Source organism: Aspergillus alliaceus (assembly GCF_009176365.1).
Source record: "Aspergillus alliaceus strain CBS 536.65 unplaced genomic scaffold BDW43scaffold_45, whole genome shotgun sequence".
NCBI lineage: Eukaryota > Fungi > Ascomycota > Eurotiomycetes > Eurotiales > Aspergillaceae > Aspergillus > Aspergillus alliaceus.
In genome coordinates, this window is record NW_022474728.1 from 285,348 (window position 1) to 307,547 (window position 22,200).

General features: G+C 48.6%; 8 protein-coding genes and 1 non-coding gene across 9 annotated transcripts; 6 read left to right on the forward strand and 3 right to left on the reverse strand.

Annotated features, from left to right (window-relative positions):
• The first annotated feature begins 79 nt into the window (after positions 1 to 79).
• BDW43DRAFT_t188 lies at positions 80 to 181 on the forward strand. Its single transcript has one exon. It is a non-coding gene; the product is annotated as a tRNA-Phe (tRNA).
• Positions 182 to 2,356: 2,175 nt separating this feature from the next.
• BDW43DRAFT_321647 (uncharacterized protein) lies at positions 2,357 to 2,923 on the forward strand (the record flags this gene model as incomplete). Its single annotated transcript, XM_032049374.1, has 3 exons — positions 2,357 to 2,471; positions 2,520 to 2,570; positions 2,628 to 2,923. 3 exons carry the CDS (start codon positions 2,357 to 2,359, stop codon positions 2,921 to 2,923), a joined length of 462 nt encoding a protein of 153 aa, XP_031897061.1.
• A 954-nt stretch (positions 2,924 to 3,877) lies between these two features.
• On the reverse strand, positions 3,878 to 5,814 carry BDW43DRAFT_314278 (uncharacterized protein; the record flags this gene model as incomplete). Its single annotated transcript, XM_032047771.1, has 3 exons — positions 3,878 to 4,311; positions 4,370 to 5,081; positions 5,368 to 5,814. 3 exons carry the CDS (start codon positions 5,812 to 5,814, stop codon positions 3,878 to 3,880), a joined length of 1,593 nt encoding a protein of 530 aa, XP_031897062.1.
• A 299-nt stretch (positions 5,815 to 6,113) lies between these two features.
• Positions 6,114 to 7,749, reverse strand: BDW43DRAFT_321649 (putative MFS transporter; the record flags this gene model as incomplete). Its single annotated transcript, XM_032049375.1, has 2 exons — positions 6,114 to 7,062; positions 7,138 to 7,749. Coding segments are annotated over 2 exons (1,561 nt in total), but the record flags the coding sequence as incomplete, so codon positions are not given.
• Positions 7,750 to 11,202: 3,453 nt separating this feature from the next.
• Positions 11,203 to 11,997, forward strand: BDW43DRAFT_286498 (uncharacterized protein). Its single transcript, XM_032043055.1, has 2 exons — positions 11,203 to 11,531; positions 11,588 to 11,997. The coding sequence occupies exons 1-2, from the start codon at positions 11,482 to 11,484 to the stop codon at positions 11,973 to 11,975; spliced, it is 438 nt and encodes a 145-aa protein (XP_031897064.1). The 5' UTR covers positions 11,203 to 11,481; the 3' UTR covers positions 11,976 to 11,997.
• A 700-nt stretch (positions 11,998 to 12,697) lies between these two features.
• Positions 12,698 to 14,831, forward strand: BDW43DRAFT_286499 (major facilitator superfamily domain-containing protein). Its single transcript, XM_032043056.1, has 5 exons — positions 12,698 to 12,938; positions 12,992 to 13,089; positions 13,143 to 13,490; positions 13,541 to 13,681; positions 13,762 to 14,831. The coding sequence occupies exons 2-5, from the start codon at positions 12,992 to 12,994 to the stop codon at positions 14,594 to 14,596; spliced, it is 1,422 nt and encodes a 473-aa protein (XP_031897065.1). The 5' UTR covers positions 12,698 to 12,938; the 3' UTR covers positions 14,597 to 14,831.
• A 1,367-nt stretch (positions 14,832 to 16,198) lies between these two features.
• BDW43DRAFT_314282 (uncharacterized protein) lies at positions 16,199 to 17,173 on the forward strand (the record flags this gene model as incomplete). The annotated part of the gene is made up of 3 exons (XM_032047772.1): positions 16,199 to 16,223; positions 16,295 to 16,587; positions 16,934 to 17,173. 3 exons carry the CDS (start codon positions 16,199 to 16,201, stop codon positions 17,171 to 17,173), a joined length of 558 nt encoding a protein of 185 aa, XP_031897066.1.
• A 2,373-nt stretch (positions 17,174 to 19,546) lies between these two features.
• Positions 19,547 to 20,334, forward strand: BDW43DRAFT_314283 (uncharacterized protein; the record flags this gene model as incomplete). The annotated part of the gene is made up of 4 exons (XM_032047773.1): positions 19,547 to 19,590; positions 19,669 to 19,770; positions 19,825 to 19,892; positions 20,105 to 20,334. The coding sequence occupies 4 exons, from the start codon at positions 19,547 to 19,549 to the stop codon at positions 20,332 to 20,334; spliced, it is 444 nt and encodes a 147-aa protein (XP_031897067.1).
• Positions 20,335 to 20,998: 664 nt separating this feature from the next.
• Positions 20,999 to 22,178, reverse strand: BDW43DRAFT_314284 (acyl-CoA dehydrogenase family protein; the record flags this gene model as incomplete). Its single annotated transcript, XM_032047774.1, has 3 exons — positions 20,999 to 21,129; positions 21,214 to 21,821; positions 21,928 to 22,178. Coding segments are annotated over 3 exons (990 nt in total), but the record flags the coding sequence as incomplete, so codon positions are not given.
• Positions 22,179 to 22,200: the final 22 nt, after the last annotated feature.

The window sequence follows — 22,200 nt, forward strand, 5'->3', positions numbered from 1 at the left end:
GACAATCCAACACCCAATGAGGTGTGGAGAAAATCTATGGATTAAGTGGGATCACTGGACATTTGGCTTATCATTCAATGGGACGATGGCGCAGTTGGGAGCGCGTTCGACTGAAGTTCACTTCATCATCAGCCATTCCAGGCTAATCGAGAGGTCGTCGGTTCAAACCCGGCTCGTCCCATAGTTATTTTGCTTCCTTTCCTATATTCATTTTTTATCTAGTAGATAGTACTTAGGCGCCCAATCGTGGTGCATGGCATTCGATAGCGCGGCGTTAACTGTATATATATAGGCTTTGTTTGGGCGTTGGCGGACGATATAGGTCTCGCCAGCATAGCGGCCGTAGACAGGCACGTTAAATGACTACGATGAATACTACTATACCATATTGTAAGGTCTCCTGCCGGGCAATCGAACCATACGGAGCACAATCTACGAAAATAGCAATATATTCGATTATTGAGGTGGGTTTCATAGGTCCCACATATACAGTTAACTTCCCGGGCAAAGCTACGCAGACCAGTGAATACCTCGTGCTCATCGTCGCCTTGTCGTGTCCACCACTTTGTGGCTTGGTATACTCGAACACTTGTTCAGTGCTGATCAACAAGGTAGTTACTCCCCAACACCTGACACCTCTGGAACCTTGCTATGAGTCAGACATTCGTCGGCCTAAACGGAATTCTCGTACTGAGAGCTCCTCAGATATAAATCGACGTGTGCTCACTCCTCTTATGATTTCACCATGCAGTATCAGTTCTAGGTTTGGGATCATTAGTTTCCTAAAGAATGTTATCATTTGTCACTGGGCTCAAGTCCAAGACACTCAGGAGGCAGTTGACGCAATAACACGAGTACGTCTACCTACACGTAGGGAACCCAAAGATGCTGGCCGACAGTACTATCCGAGATACGGCTTATTTCATTAGATGATTCTACCGGAGGCTAACGAATGAAATGAATAGATGGACAGACATATGTGCTTCAAGGATTCCTGATGGCTTTCCAAACCGTAGCTGAGAGACCGCACTAAAAAGAGTTGTAGCGATTGACATTAATAATCTTAATAATCTAAGCAGGATCGGATCTTAGTGTAAATTAGGAAATGCCGCAACTGAGACAGGCTGAATGGAAAGCTGACATGTCAGGATTTCACTTGCTAGCTACTATTAGCCGTTGAGGGTCCGCGTAAGGCGGTTGGTCTTCATTGCCGCCCATAAGGTCGCCAAGGGAGGTTGGCTACCGGGCACTCCGTCCCACTGTCGAGCGCTTTTGTACTGTTTTGCTATTGTTGAACCTCGCAAAGGATTCGTACACATTATGAAGGGTCCTTTCCTTCATGAATGGGGTGAGGATCATAGTCGTAACTGGAGGCATAGGGCCATATATATCACCTGATATCCAATGGAATATCACCTAAACCATTATAGAAACCCGACATACCAAGATTTTGGTTACCTTCTAAAGCGGAGCGTAGAACGACCTGGAATGCTTAGCACCGGGTATGTCTATAACTAGTAATTTCAATAATGATGCTGATCTCTATCCCCTAAATTTGGGTCCTACTCCACAGCTCTGGAATCACATGATTTTGGGACTCGTTAGGTGATTCTCTAGACGATCTCTATGCGATACTTGTCTAAGACAACGTCCTCAATGATATGATGGGTTGTATAATAGTGATGATAGGTTACTTAGCTTCCCTAGGGATTTGGCACCGATATTAAATTAGGTACTCGGGATTTGTGTTAATAGATCGGGGGTTACATTTTCCGTAAGACACACTGTGGGGCGAAATACTGAGGATGTGAAACTAGCTCAGCGACTTATGAATGGAGAGGCTTTGTATGACGAAAGCTACGTCGATCATCCCGTAATCTTTGCCGACGTGTGGCTGTTGTGAATTGCAGCATCAGACAAGATTTGATACGGTTCAAGATCCTCCTGAATGGCCATTGATACGCCGTGGAGCTATGGATTCGCTGCAAATTCTTCCCTGGAGCGATTGCACACAGCAATACAATATCCTAAGTTTAGATGCTCTATGCAACTACAATGCAACACTCGGGTAATAGAAAGCAAATGCCATCCGACAACCTGTTCTATGGATAGAGGTGTGAGACATTCTCCACATAATCCACTCGAGCGATTGCATCAGGGATTGATGCACCAATACACGCCTCAATAGTGTGATGCTACTTTGAACAACATCCGAGCATCCCATTGCGATATTTGCCGGAAGAACATATAAATACCCTCGACAACCTCCAGGTCTGGAAGCAATAACAAACAGCAAACCCTATAATCAACCAAGAAATCAATCTATCAAACAACAACCCATTCCCCAACCGTCAAAATGAAGTTCACTCTCGCTGCTGCTTCCTCCTTCATCGCTGCTGCCCTCGCAGCCAGCCTCCCCGAGTCCTTCACCCTTGTGGCCGACGGCGGCAACACCGTCCTCACTGATGGCAGTATGTGCCCATAATCAATCCCAACACAGGTATAGCTAACATCCACAGCCCACGCCATCGTAGACGCGTCCCAGGCCCACACCCAGGAGATCCTGCGCCGTACGTCTCAACCCCTTCCTATATCAAACTCACCTAAACCTAACTAACAATATACAGTCCAAAGCGGCGGCAACGGCGCCATCACCTACACCCGCCAGGGCTCCCCACCCACTGCCTGGCAGAACCTCTACGTGATCAAGGATAGCGCCGAGCCCATCGCCCTGACCATCCCTCACTCCGGTGCTACCCCCGACGGCGCGGAGCTCACCGGCTTCGGTGTCACCGACGACGGCTTCCTCACTTTCAACGGCGAGACCTCCTTCGGTCTGTCCGCTGACAACAAGGAGATCTACTACCTCGGAAAGGACTCTGATGTCCCCAAGGTCTCTCTCTGGGTTAAGGAGCTCAAATAGGCTGGTCTTTTGGCGGGACTTGGATACTAGGTTTTCCCAGGTCATCACGCAATTTTGAATATAGAATGGGCTGGTATTGGACATGTTGTATTGTGGATATTAGTATATAAATGGAATACCTATATCAGGTGTCATAGTTTCTGGTTTGTTTCCCATATTGGTAATTGATGTTGGGGCCGTAATAGCCAAAATAAGGCTTAAGATATGATGTAAAAGTACAGGCGGGATGAAACTAGTTTAAGATATCGTCGAACGTCATAATATATGTCCATGCTATTTTGCACATCCTGCTCTTCTCATACAACGAACTCATATAGAGTGACTAATACCGTTCTTCACTAAGGTGTTAGGAAAATATTATAGCAATTTTTTGATTGCATGCTTATTATCGGATGTGTTTTGAGGTTGCGTGGCTTATATATATCATTCTGATGGTTAAGCGTACAAAGAATATAGCATTGCTGAACAGATTAGTCCTTGCCCTATGGTTGCGTCCTGCTTCATAGCTTGGAAAGGGGTGGGGTTGCATAAGAAGAAAAAAGTAGAAAACAAGAATAGAAAAACACGATAACGATGGGGCTGACAGACATCCTAATCTGAAATAATATGCATGAGTATTTTCAATATTGGTTTTGTTCGTCTACCACTGATGACCTTGCAATCTGCGCGATAAATTAAAAATCAAGATATGACATACTCAGGCGAGAACTGCACTTGGAAGAAAGGTACAATTTCATTCTAACAGAGGTGACAACGCATGACTGCTTCATACTACCTCGAACGATTTATCGCCCCATCCATACTTGCTCTTCAGACGACTTGCGAAAAGAAGAAGGCGATAGCCTTCAATACGGGAGTGGCGCGGTCGATGAAGCGTGATGGACCTAGGAATGTTGAAGCCTGCAGGGGGCGAAAATATATAGATCGAGCCAAATTTTGGCACAATGGAGAATTTCATATGCACCATAGCTGCTTCAAATGCAGCCCAGGCGATCGAGCCTGCGATGTGGGTTTTGCGAATAGCGTTGAGAACACCTCGAAGGCGGCTGACTTCGCTTTGAATACGCGGCAAGGTATTGCAGTTTCCGGATCCATGGTGGCAGCTTCTGTTGGAGCAATACTATATACTGAAGAATGTGACGGGCGGGTTTTTGTCTTTTGCTTACGCTGTTCAATATGAACTGCCCGGCTGGGTACGTCTGGCATTGACGAGGCAACCTCGGCCAGTTCTATTCGCTCAGTTCTTTCACTTTGCTCCCGGGCTTGCATCTGAAGCGCTGCCAAACATTCCTCGTTTAGATCCTGATAGAAAAAGCCAATCTCAGCCCCGGTGTTCGTGTAGATAAGTTGGTCGAGCAATGTCAATGCGCCTTGGACCATGCCTGGCTCTAAAAGAGTCGAGAGGAACTACAAAAGCAGATAAATCAATCCCAGATTTCAGTAGACTGATCTCAGCTGTTAGCCCTTTCAATCGAGAGATATATATCTGTCCTCTCTTCGGGTTTGTTGGGGGCATGGGAAGAGACGCGGAGAGACACTGAATGAAACTGGTGGTCACAGCAAGGTCACCGAAGGTGTCAAACTCGCTTTCTGCCAACCTCTCCTGCTTAGCGGGATAAGTTTGGTGAAAGTCGTCTAGCCTTTTAATCCATTCGACTGCCCGAGAGACATTCATGTCAGGCTGGCAAAGACGAAGTATGTAATGGAGCTGCGGGTCTGTTCTGGTAAAGGTATCCGGCTTAATTTTCATCGTTACCCGTGAAAAGCCATCATCATAGACACTGCAAATGCGTTTGAACTGCTTACCACCGGATTTCATTTGCACGTAGCGCTTGAAGAGTTTCTGGGCCCGCCAGTACTCGAAATTGCAGACGTTCGTAAGTTCCTGAAGAACAACACTTCTGTAGGACCGGTGGTTAGGTTCTTCCATGAGAGTCTGCAGGAGACTATAAATATAACCCCAAATTGCAGCTCCCACGATAGCATTGTGGAGAGTCTCGAAACATGAGATGCTAATGTATTTGTCGGTGGCCACAGACAGCATCCGGCCTTTCTCATCTGGAACCAGCTCCGGTCGACTGAAGTACCAATCATTAACGGCGTGAACAAGGAACCTAGGTTCACCACGATAGAGATGCAGATAATTCTCCAGGGCCGACTTTTAGTCAAAAGCACGGGCAATCGACTCCTCCAGCGATAGTTTTTCATTTTTTCATTAATCGTCAGTTGGAAATAGCCTCACATGCTATATCCTCTAGCTTTTCCGACCGCTTCTTTATCCCATCCGAGGTAGAGCCAGCTTCAAGAATGTCCTGAATGATTATATTCATGAGTCACAATAAGAGATACTGTCGATCTAAGATTAGTTCACCCGTGGATCTAGGAACAACCAGTCCCGCTCCCACACAGGCCGACAAGCTATCCATTGTTTCTTTATAAGTCACCCGATCGGTAGCTTTGAAAGACCACCCGTATCGATCTTCGGTTGCGAAATTCGTTAAGCTGTCTCGGAAGGGATCAACATGTTGGAGACCAAGAAATTGAATGCTTCTGTGTATGACTTCTGTGTCACCAGGACCACCATTCGGACCCTCGACGTACTGATCACAGAGAGATTTCGTTTCGCGATGTTTCAAATGGTTCAGTAAATAACCAGAATTCGGATTAGTGATGTCGCGTAGATTCCAGTCAGGGATGCATTTGTACACGTCGCCTATGGATCTATCAATAGGCGATGTCAGTACTTCACCTCGTGCAGCACCAGCTCTCATCACTTTCTCGCGTCGGCACTTTCCTAGCGACCGCCATATTTTCTCGATTTTCGGGCCATGAAGCTCATATTTACGCGCAAGATCGCGCTGTAGCTCCTTCATCTCATTCGGCTTATCCATTGTTGCAGTGTTAAGGATAACTCGAAGAAATGGTGATATACGGAGCAGAGAAGGACGATCCTCAAATCTAGGTATTCGCGAGATGGTGTGGTTGTCATGTGGCTTTCAATCACGGGACAATCTCCGACAGTGCCTGAAATATTCACTCCTTATCACGGGGAAAATATGGCGTATTTTGTTACATATACGAGAAAAGGTATAGAATGAAGAAGAGGAAGAAGAAGAAGAAGAAGTAGAGAAAGTAGAGGAAACAATTTCATATCTCATCACAGGCCATAGCTCAGATAAATACACGTTCACTAATAAATATACACAAACTCGTCATTCTCCCGATCAGTCAGATCCATGAAGGCATTATTGCCAACCTGACCGTCCGTTTCAGCACCCTCAGCGTCCGCATCCTCCTCAGTGACCTGGTATGTATTATCCATAGACCGATCGACGAGCTTAGCCGGCTTGCCGTTCTGCACACGACGACGTTCCTGCATCCTGTTGAGCACGAACAGATTCGCCCACTGGATCAACACGATAGCCGCCATGGCGACAAAGATTCCCAGACAGGCTCGCAGCCCTGGCTGATACGCGGGCGCATCCTTCTCGTTGAACAGCAGCGGTCCGACAATATTCCCCGCCGAAGAAGCCGCATTGTACAGACTCATGACGATGGACTTCTTCGTTTGTCCGGCGGTGTTTGCTACGATCCATGAGACGATGAGCGGGTTACCTCCGAACAGGAACGAAAGTAAGTAATATCCTGCCATTAGGGCACCTTGGACGGAGTCGTTCCGTGGGAGGGCGTATAATACTGCGAGACCTGCTACAACGGGAAGCATGAAGGAGGCGAGGACGACAGCCTTGAGTCGGGCTTTCTGGGCGAGATAGCTGGCTAGGAGGATGATAATGAATTGGAGGGCACCGAAGGGCATGTTGAGGAGGGTTGTTTTGAACTTGTCGAAGCCGAGCCCTGATAAGATCAGAGGGCCGAAGACATTTGTGACGGACGCTCCCACGTTGAGTAAGAATGCCATTCCGATCCAGATATATGTCTTCGGTTCTAGTGCGGCTTCCCAGACATGATTCATTTTGAATTCACGGCTTCCGACGCCCGTTTGGTTGGCTCGGAGGCGCTCCATGGCTTGTAATTTCTCTTGGTCGTTTAAGAATCGGGCGGAGGCAATGTCGTTGTCTAACCGCCAGTAGATAAAGGGGGCTGAGAGGACGGTAAGAAGCCCGACAAAGAGGAAGATGCTATTATTGAAGACATTTAGCAGGTGTCATATAATCAAACCAAGTAAAGAGATTATAGTTTAAGGAAATACTTACATCTGCCATTCCTTAAGAGCACCAGACTGGATATGTCCCAGTCCATAACTCAAGGCAGCGGCAATGATGGTTGCAAGACCGTTCGTACTGTACCAGGCTGCGACTCGCAACGGTTGTTCTGCGCGACGATACCATTGCGCAGTGATGATACTGAATAGAGGCAGGCAGCCTGCCTCAAAGAGACCAAGGAAGAAGCGGGTGGCCATCAGCCCTCCAAAGTTGTGACACGCGGCCATTGCGGCTTGCGCGACACCCCATCCGGCGACTAGAAGAGGAAGAAGAATTCGGTGTGGTACCTTCACGATTAAAAATGACGAGAACGGCTGCCAGGCCAGCTGGGCAATTGGAGCGATGGAACCAACCAGTGAATATTCGTTACCGGTGAGGTTGGTATCCTCCTTGAGGCCGAACGTAGCACCATATCCGAGAACCGTCTTGTCTAGAATTTGCAGGAAGTAACCCCACATCAAGATCACCAGGATGGTCCTGTCAGTTTTGTTCCGAATGCGCTTGCTATCTTCCTCGGTCAAGGGAACCCGGACGACGTTGATGTGGTCCATGGTCGCAGGCTTAACCACATCATGGTGAGTCCCTTGTGGTTTCGGATCCATGGCAGGCGATGTCGTTGTGTCCTATAGCTATGATGATGGCCTTCGCAGTGGCCTTGAATGGCAACACAAAAGAATGGGGGTTGGAACTTCGATTGCCGTTTATATATGAGACGATCCCCGGGGTGGGCGGCATTGAGTAACCCCCACGCCTCTGGAAAACCCCAGATTTGTTACCAGATAAGTTTAGCGCAATATGGAGAAACCTGAAATTTCTCATCAACCAACCAGTTCGCCGTGGAGTGAGCTTGAGTGGACCCGAAATCCTCCCCGCAAAAGCGTAATCGTACCTCGGACGAATGGCCCTCCCTCGGTTTTACCCCCACGCATGGGTGACCCCCACGGTCTGTGGGAGTCAACTTGTAGAGTTCTGGACATAGCAAATGAAGTCATATTTATATCGCATGATACATACGTCGACATAGCTAACTGGGTTATATCGAGAAAGCATAGCTCTTCAATAGCCGCCAGCTCTTATTGCCGTCTTATCTGTCACCTCATCCGACGCCGACATCTCCGAGCTTGTCGGCAATAGCACAGCATGTATAATCCTCGGAATACGAGTCTCTTTGGTATATAAAGGCTTGTAAAACTCATGTGAGTGTCAATATGTAAGAGCTCATGCTCTCCCTTGCTGCCAAGGAAGATCCAACGACAGAATTGCTTTCGCGTGCTAGCTTTCTCTCGAGTAGTTTCGATGCTACATAATATATATATTCGCTCTTTAGCTGAGGACTGTAAGATCATTATTCTTGGACCATATAATAAGGTTTAACTTTCATTGAGTATTATAATAAATTTCTCTCAATATGTTTAAACGCACGCGGTAGCGCCCCATATATTTTCATGAGTTTGCTGATGTAGAAACGTCCATCTCTTTATTGGTCTTTATGCCATCCATAATCTAATCATATTTTCTTGCTCACTCATATCAAATATGCCATTGCATTCTACGAAGTCATCGGGGCGGCATCAGCTGAAAAACAAGAGAGGGAAAATATTATATCTCTAGAACCAAGAAGAGCAAATAATCATACTAGAGTCTTTGGACATAACTACGTTAAAGCCACGGATACAGCCATGGCCCAACTGTGCATAAACATACATATTCCCCTAAGAAACAGCTATGTAGGTAAGGACATCCTTTGCTAACCATATTTATCCTGAAAGTAATATATTAAACCAAATTACTAACGGCCTTAGCTGCAGATATTCTCCATATCGTATTGGCTACTAGGACATCGTCCGGTTCACTAGCCACTTCGGAGCTAATTTTTCGCCTTTGAGTGAATTCAGTACAATATCAGAGAGATTCTCTTTCCGAAGAAAGGCATGGAAAATCCAATAATAGAGAATAAGACGTGTGTTATACCGTCAGAATCTTAGAGGCATCCTCACTATGGCGGGTGGAGTCAGACGCTTCTTCAGGGCTTTAGTTTGCACGTGCCTGAATACAAGTCGCCCAATATATTCTATATAGTAGGCCAGATAGCAGGTATACACTAGATAGCCTCGAGCATCAAATTGATGGTGAATTGAGTATTAATTCAATATTGTACATGTCTCAATTTATGCCACATCACATCTTGGGCAAACTGAAGATAGCTACTTTCATCAAAAGCTGCGACAATGCTAGAAGTTGGAAGCATTCCACCGTGAAGGTCATGCCTAGGCGCCTGTTTTTAGCTGTTTGGTCTTATGCTTCAATGTTCACTTGTGTACTATAAATTTAAGAGAAGACACTAGTAGGCGATATATATGAGCACCGCACTGTTTAACCTAAAAACGCCAATTGAAAGTTGGTCGTCCCATGCATCGAATACATATCTTCATATTGGATGCATTTTGAAGCCAACCAGGGGTGCAACAATAAAGACTCGGGGTAGAGGAATAGTAGTTATAAATTTCTCCAAACCTCCCTCTCGGCTTGTGTAAATTGTTCTATGCTGGTACAAAAATTTCCGTTAGTGCGGCTCAATTCGGCTCGTCAACAACACATGCATTTACCGTGACCCTCATACGGAGTAGGTAGAATCATAGCCGAGCTAAAATGGAGTTCGATCAGATTGCCCCACGGGCTACGACCCATAACCAAAGACTTAGTTCTTTCGCTACTTCATTTACTGATATAATTCTAGCACGCATCGCCACACTCGGCCCCCAAACCAAGCCAGCGAAGACCAGCTGGACAGACACATGTCTCGCAATGTAAGCAATGAAAACAGCCTTCTGTATGGGTATGAGCTGGATCAGGATGCCCAACTACGGCGAGCATAGACTGTGCCATGTGACACCACATTAGCCAGATAGCTTAACAGCACCGTATGCGACCAAAGCACGAAGCGAGTTGTTGTTGCTTACATGGTATGATTAGCAGTAGCTTAGAGGCCAGCCCCGTAGCGAAATTACACAGCCCGAGCTTCAAATATCTACAGAATTGGCAAATGCCGCAATTAACAGAGTCTCATGAAATTGGTAGAGTCGCACCTGACGCCGAGTATCCACGCAGCTATGTTTAGGGTAGGCGCGCTGGTTCATGGGTGTACTTGGAATCGGTGGCTACGCGGGGTGGAAGATGTGGAGCTGGGTTTAGGATTGGAAGATGCTAAAAAGAAGAGATACAGTCCCGGAATATCTCACTGGAGAGCCTGTTAATATGCTATTACAGTTGTAGTAAGGGAAACATTTAGGCATTTAGGCTCAGTTCCAGGGAGCTTCTAATACCTTTATTGGTTTAATCCCAATGATATACCGGCTCTATGTAGCCTCTCGTTGAATCTAGATCCACATGGCCATTTATGCCAATATCATGAAAGAACGGAAATGGTTGGGTTATAGTTCATGATTCTGCCTAACGTGGAGTTGTGCATATTTTATGGGGGTAAATATGTCAGGATTGTGTTTTTCGTGAAGGCATGTTTAGCATACTCGGTCGTGACTGCGCATATTTAGCTTACAATGTAGGCATTTGGTTTGGGCATGCCGACCAAATCAGCTTTCTGGAGTTTCGCCCTGGTCGGGTGATAACTAAAAAGTGAGGTTGCGAGGAATATTCAATATTGAGTATCCGAAGGACAAGTAGAGCTTGAACAAGTGGCGCAGATGTGCTATTCAATCTACTGTTGTATGATCATTACACACGTATAAAACATTTACAAATTCCGTCTAGGGGAGCGGAATAGATTAAAATAATAGGGGCTCTCTTTCGTTCTGTACTGTCGAATTAGGGCTAAAAGCAATCGTCCTGTTTTAGGCCGATGCAGCTACATTTATCCTGGGTGTACAACAGAACCGTCAAATGGGGATAAATTTGCATCTCCGGAAAATGACAACCTGATCAATGAACTTAAAATCTAGCACAAAACATCGCCTGACAGCGAGAATGGCTCCACAAACAAATAGATGATCACCACGTCCGCAAAGGTGCAGTAGTACGATGCGATTGACGAATCCAAAGGTCAACTCCTGCGGGGTCGATGCACCTATCCTACCACCCTGCACACCATTTCGCATTGAGGGGTTAGTCGGTTGATAACTGCCGTACGCTGGATTAAAAAGGAGAGTCTTAATGAAGCCTAGTATAGCAGAACCATATCGCTTTGCTTCGAGCCTGGGAGTGACACCTTTTCTGGACAATATAAAGATATCAACACCTTGTCCGTGGCAAGCGTCTCCCTTTCTGGTTCTCACTCATTCTCAAAGACCTCGGTCTCTAGCATAACGCTGATCCCAAACCATGGCGTCAAAGGGGATGCCCATGCCGGACCGACTGTCCAGCACCGACCGCTACGGAATGTCAGGCCGTCTGACGCAAACCTCCGTCAGGTGCATCTGATACATACCGAGATTCTTCAGCAAGTCTCCACCGATCCTGCGACCGGAGCGAAGGATATCGCGCTCAAGCCGGGACAGTTGGGCGAGAACATAACGACACAGGGCGTTGACTTACTCTCGCTGCCTAAGGACACGAAATTGCTGTTTGTAGACAGCAAGGCGCCCAAGCATGACGCACCAACCCTCAGGCTAACCGGTCTGCGCAATCCTGGTCCGCAGATCGATGCTATGCGAAAAGGTCTGAAGGACCGTTTCTTGGTCAAGGATAGTCGCGGGGTGGTGGTAGGATATCTAGCCGGTGTTATGTGTGTTGTCGAAAAGGGAGGTGATATTCGACCAGGGATGGAGATTGTGGTCCAGACACCGGCAACAAATATGGCTCTTAACTGTATCTAATGTGAGTTACCGTGAAGGTGCCATGGGTGCTTCGGCGTTATTCGTCTGTTGATCCAGGGCTTCCTGTATGTTGAAGATATCCAATGGAGATGATGTTCCAATGCGCCACTATGGCTACACGCAAGTATGGCCTAAAGCTCTAGAGGCCACAATCATGGCCTCTTACTCCCCATTCTGCATTCTTAACTTGGAGCCGGTACAGTACAATCGGTCATAAATCGCCATACCAAATTCAACCAAACCTGGCGGCTTCTAAGCAGAGCTAGGACAACCATAATGACATCGGGGACCACGTTGTGGGGAATATTTCCTCATGGACTGCAATCAGGAGCCAAGAGCAGCGGTGAGTCACTCCAGCGGAAATAATGGATCAATCGGATTCGATTCGGATTCACAGCTAGAGCCATTATCCCGAGAAGCCAATCGGTGCGCTGAGGACCGCGCGGACGGTCAAGAAAAAGAATCAGATTTTGAACAGCTCGTCGGGAACTGTGAATTTCCGCAATCCGGCATTCCATTCCTTGTTTCTTCTGCTTTTTAGTCTCTTTCCCCTCCCCAGGGTTCGATGATAACAAACGGGATCCTCGTATTCGGCCTGTTCATGAATTCAGCCAATCCAGCCAATTCAGCCAATTCCCGCCGATTGCATTATTTAAACCTGTATCATATCTTTCGGTCCAGTTAACCAAGTCTTCTTCCGTAAATTCGCGTCGAGTTGCCATGTCGCTGGTGCAAGCTCTCCATTACGGGATCGAGCCTGATAAAAGGGCTTCGGCACCCGCAATTCCCTCAGGCAATTCCTGCCCCCAGGTGTTAGATCAACAGCGCCAACATATTTCTCTAAATGGCGACTCGCCCCCTGAAATAGGCCAGCCAGTGTTCGAACGTGTGCCTTCACACGGTACCACTCAGGTTCGACGGTTATCCGTCACGGTACTGCTTGTTTTAGCGAATCTCGTACAGGTAAACTTCGTCATTCAACCCAGATATCAGATGATTTAGGACTCATGGAATAGATGACAGTAAACTTCGCCGGGATTGCCGGTGGAAGCAGGTTGAGCAATGCAATGGGTGTTAAAGAATCATATGCCTCATGGATTGGCGCCAGCTATGCGTGAGCGGCCATCCAATTCTATCGATAGAGCGAGGGTGACTGACTGTACATAGACTGACGCAAGGAACATTTGTCTTGATGAGCGGTCGGTTAGGCGACGTTTTTGGTCACCGGAAACTGCTTCTGCTCGGCGGAGCATGGCTAAGCCTTTGCGTCCTCACCAGTGGGTTCTGCAATAACTTTTTCGCTTTTGTCACGATGCGTGCGCTTGCTGGCGTGGGCGGCGCTCTCATCATGCCCAACGCAGTAGCAATGATTTCGTCGACGAACCCTCCAGGACGTATCCGAAACCTGAGTTTGGGTTTCTTTGCTGCGTCCGCACCATTGGGAGGTTACCTTGGAGCGTTATTCCTAGGCGCTTTCCTAGAGAACACCGACTGGAAGTGGTTTTTCGTCTTCATGTACGCCACGGATACTGGGATGAGACAGGCATGTTGCTGACAGACTACAGAGCCTGCCTCGGCACGCTGACCTTCATCCCTCTGTGGATTCTAGCGCCATACGAACCACCGGTTGACCGACACGGAAAGATAGACTGGGTCGGCTCCGCTTTAGGCACCAGTTCCTTGATCTTGTTTAATTTTGTCTGGAAGTAAGCCGGCTTCCCCGAGTTCGCTTAGAAGTAAATGCAACGCCCAAAGCAAACAGCGAGCTAACCCCCACCGACATCAGTCAAGCACCCAGCGTCGGCTGGTCAACTCCGTACGAGATAGTCCTTCTCCCTATCTCGCTGATCCTATTCGGCACCTTCCTAGTATGGGAAAAGAGGTTCGCTCCAGAGCCGATCATGCCTCTAGACATCTTCAAGGCGCCATCCTTCCTCACCCTCCTCCTAGTCATCCTCCTAAATTACATGGCGGTGGGTACCCTCATCTGGTACCAGGTCCTCTGGCTTCAGGAAGTATGGCACTGGTCTCCCCTTCACTTCGCCGTCGGGTGGACCCCTTTTGTCATCTGCGCGACGGCAGCAGCATCCCTTGCTGCCTGGCTGATCCCCCGTCTCGCGGCGCAGTGGATCCTAGCGATCGGGACGGTGACTATTCTCATTTCCAATGTCCTGATGGCCACCGTACCTCTGCAGCAATCGTACTGGGCCCAGGTCTTCCCGTCCGTTGTACTCTTCTCCTTCTGTCCCGATTTTGTGTATACCGCGGGTCAAATCATTGCCAGTAATTCTGTCCGGCGGCATCAACAGGGTATTGCGGGATCGATTATAGGAACGCTGAATTTGTACGGGAACAGTTTGGGACTGGGGTTTGCGTCGACCATTGAGGTCCAGATTGCTCGTCAACTGGACAGTCGCATCATGGGGTATCGGGCCGCGCTCTATTTTGGCGTTGCTATCAGTGCGGTGGCGTTGATTCTAGACGTATGTTTCGTAAGATTGGTCAAGGACGAGCGTGAGGGATGGGAGGAGGAGGACCTAGTAGCTCTCAACGAGATTGAGCTGCAGGGACATGCGGAGGCGACGGGGGCTCAATTGCCAGCAGCACCCGTCCGGTCATAAGATACTCTGTGCTACTTTTGAGGGGATACTGGAGGCTCTCGAAGAGGCTCGAGCGGGCAAGGACAAGGCTGATTTAAAATATTGGGCGGTGCTGGTCACGCGTAGTTCGTAAATTGAAAAGTCCCGTCTGTTCTGTAGGTGCAATGCTGGCACATATCACTCCGAGATATACAGGGCATGACGCGAACGTAGTCTCTAGTGATAGGTCTCAGCAGATGCTAATGCCTAATTGTTTGTTCTGAGGATTTCAACATCCGAACTGGTTGCTCATGCAATAATCAAATGATCATCGCATGGATACCCCTGTCCAACATCCCCTACACTAGGTGACTTCTTTGTGGGTTGGTACTAAGTCTGATCGATTGCTCTCCCGTGTAACCCTAAAACTTGATGACAATGTAAAGGTTTATGTGGAGTGATACTGAAGGAAATTGCAAATCTAGCGTTATTTATGCAGAAACGTCGCCGGGCTGTGACCCACGTCTTCTATAGAGCTGCCAACGCCCGAGAGCCGATTTACACACGTAGGGTCAAATCTGTTGATGCTTTTGGAACAAAATATTAGCGAGAACCACTACGAGAGGAAGCGGAGTCACTAATGGCAACTTGCTTTCGGTCTACCACTACAGTCTTCAATCAAACAGATATGGCTGGCTTCCTCCTTCACATAATCTCAACTTCCGCAAAGGCAAGATAGACAGGGTTGAAAAAGTGAACAGCATTCACTATCTACAGGTACAATCCTTTCTGATGTCTTTCCTTGGGACAGCCACAGGCCCTTACTGGCTCTCCGCAGTGGCGTCCATTCACACTGCACTTGCCCCCGCACGGCTAAGTAGATATCTTATCAGTTAACATAGTAGAATCAACGCACGGTAGCCCTTACCTTCCTACCAACCAAATCAGAAAGATCTTCCGCGGGAGGTACTCCGCCCTCAGCGAGATTCATGGCCTCGCTAGCTTCTCAGGAATGGCGCTGGCAACGATGGGACCTACCAGGGCTGCGAGGAGGAAGGCTGTCAAGAGAAGCTTCATATTTGCAGTTGAGATACAACGCTTGGGCTTCGACGGATACTGGATCGGGACATAGAGTGACCACTGTATGCTTGGATTGTAGGAGGAAAAAATGTGTTTGGGATAAGGAATAAAGTGAGATGAGTAGAGCTTCAGCAGGGTATTTATATTGCATTCGAGAGTATCTCAGATATCAACTATAATACTAAGGCACTATATCCAGCGAGCTACAGGACATTGACCGCGCCGGATTCAACTCATCACATACAGTCTTCTTGCACACTCCCAGCGCATTGAGAGACTCATCCGGGTTACCCAAAATTACGATAAAGAAAATCCCTCATGTTTGCTACCCTAGACTATCTCTTATTGGTCGACATTTTGTCGTAAATGGTACAGTATCAGGCACCCAGCTTCGCTTTTTTTTCCACCTCTTCATCATTCCGCCCTTCTCTTACCCGGCCTCAGAGCATTGCCGCTCTACCCTCTTTTCTTATTTCAGACCTGTCCTATCATCAGATACTTGCCCTGATGGATCCCGTGGCGTGCGGATCCTTACCCGCGAGCAAAAGCGCCAGGAGTTCAGGCATGACCCCGCATATCCCCAGGAGACGTGGGAAGGCATTCATCAAATCGCAATGGAAATTGGTCATCGATTCACTAATGACAAAACGAGCATTTGAGAGGTTGACGAAAGGTTGCGCGACCTGTGGGATGAACTCATCCATGCAGCGCAAGCACTCCAAGCCCCTAGTGCTGAATTTGACCGACTTGTTACACTGGCCCTGGAGGCTCGAGAACTCGGGCCTTATGTCCGGAAGAAAGAGGCTGGCATTTCTGATGAGGTCCAAGAAGAAGCAATCCTACCTAATGGGCAATATCTCTGGACTGATCTTCCATACCTGGTTCAAGAGTTTGAGGATGCTTGGGCAAAGGAATCTATGGGGTATACAGCAAAAGAGCGCGAGAGTCTAGCCGTAACTCACAGCTAAGCTATGCGCTCTTGGAGTCTGTACTCCGGAGCTCAGTCGTTGTGCGCTGTGGTTGTTCAAGCAGACTTTTGAAGTGGAAAGACCCTTGACCCCCACGCAGGAAGGGGGCGATACAGAAGATACCTGTCCCTCCACTACTGAGATGCTCCCCGCATGCATTGCGTGGCTGAAGTACGACAAGGTCCGACTTATGAAGCTCTCAGCGGCCAACTTTGGCCTCACCTCTTCGCTTACGGAGAAAGGCACACAGATGTCCACAGCCCTCGGAGACCTTGCGCTCCATTTAAATATTCCACAAGACGGCTTCAGCCTCGCAAGATGGCTCCTCTAGAGAAAGCGTTTCAAGGACCTGCACCTTTACGGGAACGAGCAAATCGCCAAGATGGCCAGAGCTTGCTTCGAGGAAGCGATTCTTACAGGGTTCGGGGTGGGCTTAGATATCCCTAGAGAAGAGAAATACCTAGAGAAGCTCTTTGGTATGCTTGATGCAGAGCTGGCCGCGAGAGACTTGAAGGGCAGCGTCGGTCCTGAGGGCGTTGAGATCAACAAGGCTTGGGCTGATGAAGATTAGGCCTTTGTCGTGTTATATAGGGTTGACACGACTCGCTTGCCGTTTATGGGCTGGCTTTTCCACCATTTCTAGTCAACGATGCAGCGTGCTGCTGCATTACTATGATTACATTGGTCTTTCCGCTCAAATGTGTCGTATCGGCTTGGTCGGATCGTCATTAATTTCCTTGGTTTGTCTCTTGTTCTTACATTTTTTTGTCCCCTCTTTTGTCTCCTCTTTTGTCTCCATTTCCATTTTCGTTTTCGCTCAGCTTAACTCTTATCCGTCTGTTAGTGTCTGCGTTTTGCTGTTACGTATTGTCCAGATTGAGCGAGGCACTTGGCATATACCTCTCTCATAGGACCAGCTTTACGTCTGCCTACTAATCCTAACACGGCACCTCTAGAAATATTCTCAAACATATAGAACAGGTGTATATCCCTTGGCTCGGTGGATACCAATCTTGGCGTGGCACAGAGGCAAAAATCTAACGGCAGCCCTATTGCTTGTCCACCGTGGAAGTATTTTCTATTGGTTCCCGTTTTGAGCAATGGAGCTCTACCAGGGAGGTTCTGCACGTGGCCACGTGCGAGGCGTCATAAATAATAGAGGTTGAGTGTCTCAACCAGGACTCAGGAGACCCACAAACAGACCAAGGCGTGTAGTGTACTCCGTACTCCGTATGCGCCCCTTACAACATTTGTAGGTTCTAGGAGACGCTTTCCAGATCGCTCTCAGCGGGTAATATCGCTCGCATTCGTCGGAGACGTGTAGCAGCAGGTCTTCACACCGCGCCATTGTCTACGAGGATTAAGTTTCGGTAAATACCTCAGGCGAAGCCAGGGCGTCTGACAATAAACCTTAAGGCGCATTGGCGAACTGTATGCTGTAGATCGTATTCTCGTGCTCAAAACATGGCATACATCCTATTGGTTCGTCAGTTGATCAACATCAGATCACATACTCAGCACATGCCTTGCGTTCACCTCGGGCGAACTCTTGCGAGGCGACGCAGGATTCTGCACGGGAGGGGTATTCTATTCAAAGTGAAACACGTACAGACCAGCCTGTTCATCTTCCTTGATGCTGTATGGCGGGCATTTCACTCGGCGTAAGTTCATGAAGGAGCGGACGGAGTGTGGCACAGCCGTTCGGGGATTTTCCACTGTCCGGTCGGCTGGAGCCTGGGTGGCTGGCGTGCACGTGATTTGCCCATGTCCGATGACTCGTTGGAACTGATACAAGACTAGGGATACTTATTGCAAGGTGGAGGTATAACTACGCATACAACGGTCTAACCATTCTAGTGTGAAGATCAAGCCCGGACGGGCCAATCGACTACCCTTCGAAACATTGAATCCATCGGTGGTCAATGCATCATTGGATGGGAACAATTCCCTCTATGGTATGTCTGACAAGGACAGTCTCCGTATGACGGTTTGGCGTCGCAGCCACGATGTAATGTACCCTGTCCAAGTTATATAAATAAATGTGGATCGCGAGATCCTGCAAATTAGCGCCTCGGGTGGACATGAGCAGAGACGAGAGAGATATAGATTAGCAGTATGGCATGTCCACAACCATCCAAGCCACACACGCGAGAACAGAATTAAGTATGAAATGTCAAGAGACGAGCGAATGAAACGGCCCATTAGGCAGCACCATTCTGATCCAATCACTGTTCAGGGGCAGTGGGGAATGACTTGGGAGTGTGCTCATGCCGATTGGTGCTTGGCAGCGGACTCGACAGCCTTAAGGGGCTGGCAGGAAGAGGTAGTGGCCAATAGCGGTCTTGGCCATCAGGGTTGGCATTTCGGTATTAAATGGGGTTTGTTTTGCACCGCCCGAAGAACTCTAGGGAGCCGCCACAACCTAGGGCTTCACCGATTCAAGCAAGTCGATGCGTTGTCTGGTTCGCGATCCACCTGGAATGATTTTCCATAGGCGCCAACATTCCCACACTTAGATTGTTCGAACGGTAAACAAAAAAAAGGGGGGGGGGGAAACAGCGCATACTCAATGTAGCCAAGGCCCCGTCGCACAAGGGGGGTCAACCGCCCAATAATTAGTCGTCAATGAAAATTCCTTCTCCAGGCCCAATCGTTCAGATGGGAGGTGGAACCCCCAGGCGTCAATTGCAGGGCCAAGAGAACCGATGCCTCCCCCAGCAGGGCTGAAATGAGCCCGTCACTCCCCGGTACTATTTGTTCTGCCTGTTTGTCTGTTTGTCTGCAACTCTTACTTAAGTACTTCAAACCTCCTGACTCGGTTTTCTTTCCCCCATACCCTCTCTGACTTTTTTTTTTCTTACGTGGTGTTGGCCTCCGTCTCTGCCATCCTCCCGTCGGCCATTTTTGACGCCTGAATAATACCCGTCTTGTCTCTCCATACAACATGTCTTACCAGCAACCCTACCAGCAGCCACCTCCCCAGGGATAGTATGGTTTCTCTTTCTCCCTTTGATCGCTTCTGTCCCTGCTATTGTCGCGCGCTTCGAGCTAACACGGATCGCACAGCTACCCTCCCCCTGGCGGACAATATCCTCCTCCCCAGCCTATGCAATATCAGCAGCCCCCGCCCCAGGAAGAAAAGAAGGACCGTGGCTGCCTCACCGCCTGGTAAGAACGATGAGAAACAGAACCATGAAGGGGAAAATTACTGACCGACCACAGTCTGATGGCCATGTGCTGCTGCTTCCTCTGTGAGGAGACCTGCGAATGCTGCATTGAGTGCGTGGAATGTTTGTGTTGTGGATGCTAGCGATGGGGTTGCGTTATTTAATTGTCATTCATTCGTTTTCTTACGCGGATCTCCTCGACGTGATGGCTTGATGTTTAAATTCTTAATGCTTTACACCTCTTTTTCTTTCTCTATACATTTGCATGTTACCAATATATTGATCATGTGACTTTGTTGGCCGTTCGCTCCTTTTTCCCCGATGACTAACTGCAGATCCCTTCCATCTGGATGGAACGCTGATCAACACCCTGTCGCGCCCGTCTGCTCTCCTTTCCAGATTCTGTCAGCTTTGGCCTCGCGCATACCTCCTTGTCGTTTCCGACCCGACCTGGATCACCCCTTCGAGCGACGGACTGGTATCGGTGGCGGCTAAAAGGTCTACCGCTCAAGACGAATTATGGAACGCGCGGAAAACTGTCCAAGCTCAAGTCGGATGGCAATGACATAAGCGAGAGAGGATGTCAGCAACACAATTCGACCAAGTGCTAGCGATCAGCGGGAAGGCGATCAATCGAAAGAGAACAGGCGCGCATGGATTGAAGTGTTGTGACGGCATAACGCTCTGCCGACGATTACTCCATCGCCTCGATCCTTTCCATATTTTACCCTGAGCTTGTTTCGCCTGTCAAGGATGACTTGGGGCATTGTGGGACCCACATGCCCGCAGACTCAGCCAAGAGCACCACAACTCGGGCACATCGAAGCTGTCGGATCCGTGGCAGGAATAGCGCGATACGTGCTATCCGGTTCTGGTAGTCCACCTACTACTAGTAATCATACGGCAGCCTTATGTGCTTGTTCACGCGCGACTGTGCCGTTGGTCTATTCCTATCGTCCAGTTGTCGCCAAACGAGCTGTTCCGTGATAGGCGGTAAGCTGACATGAGCGTCGTTTACTGTCTTTACCGTTGTAGACAATCTGTAGTATGTCCGCCTTCCGAGTAGCCTTGTCACGGTGTCGTGATTAGCTCTCAACGATAGTGCACTCATTATCAAATTCTCTAGCTTGACGCCTGCCCTAGTTAGATCTCGACTGAACATCTTATCCGCAGTCGTATTAAGCTCAAATATAAACTTTACAAATAGATCAGTTATACAAATTTACCCGTCAAATCTTCGACTGCCCCAACTTCTTCTCCTGCGCTTGATATATCTTCACCAGCTGTCTGACCGACAGATCCAGAAGAACATCCTCCGATCCACCTGGGATTCTCGCGCCAGGAACATCCCTCAGAATCGCTGTAGAACTCGTTAGCAGCCACATCCTAACTCACCAACTTCCCCACCCCTTTCAAAAGAACAAGCCAGGAGAAGAGAACATACCTTCAACCAACTCTCCCTGGCCCGTCTGCGTAAACCCAGCACCCCCAAACAACAACACCGCGCACTGTGCACACTCATTGAGCACCATACCCGCCTTCGCCTTCGCCAAAGCCGTCACACCCCCCAGCACCCGATCACCTTCCTCCTTACTCAAATGACAAAGTTGATACAGAATCGACTCCAACCAAGCCCACATGGTCTCCAACTCCGCGCCCGCCTTGGCCAACCGATGCCGCACAACCGGCTGATCCATAAGCGTCTTCCCAAACGCCTCGCGCTTCAAACAATATCCAAACGCCGCGGACAACGCCACCCGCGCCTGTCGCGTACACCCAACGGCAATGGTCAACCGCTCGTGGTTGAAATTCGTCATAATAATCCGCATCCCCGCCCCCTCCACCCCAATCAGATTCTCCACCGGAACCTTCACATCGTCCAACTCGATATACGTCGTCCCACCCGCCTTCTGCCCCGCAACCTTCAACCGCCGCATCGTAACACCTGGATACCCCTTCAAGGGCACCAAAAGCACCGACAGGCCCCCAGCCCCAGGACCTCCGGTCCGCACAGCCATAGTCGTATAATCCGACCAGATGCCATTGGTAATCCTACACCCCCAATAAGCCCAGCCCAACCAAAAAAGAAAACAAAAAGAAAAAAAGAAACAGAAAAAGAAAGGAAGGGGAAAAAAAAGGAAAGGAAAGGAAAACATACCACTTCTTCCCCCCATTCACAACATAAAACCTCCCATCAGCCGACTTAACCGCCGTAGTGGTAATATTGGCCACATCACTGCCGGCCTCGGGTTCCGTGATGGCAATACAAGCCCGCTTCCTTCCTGTCAACAGATCCGGCAAGAATCGCTCCTGCAGCTCCGCACTACCATATTTGAGTATAGGCGGGATCCCGAACGCGAAGCCCGCGTTCAAGGATGCTCCGGCGCCCGAGAGGCCGGATCGAGCTAGCTATTTCTCTCTTTTTAGTAAG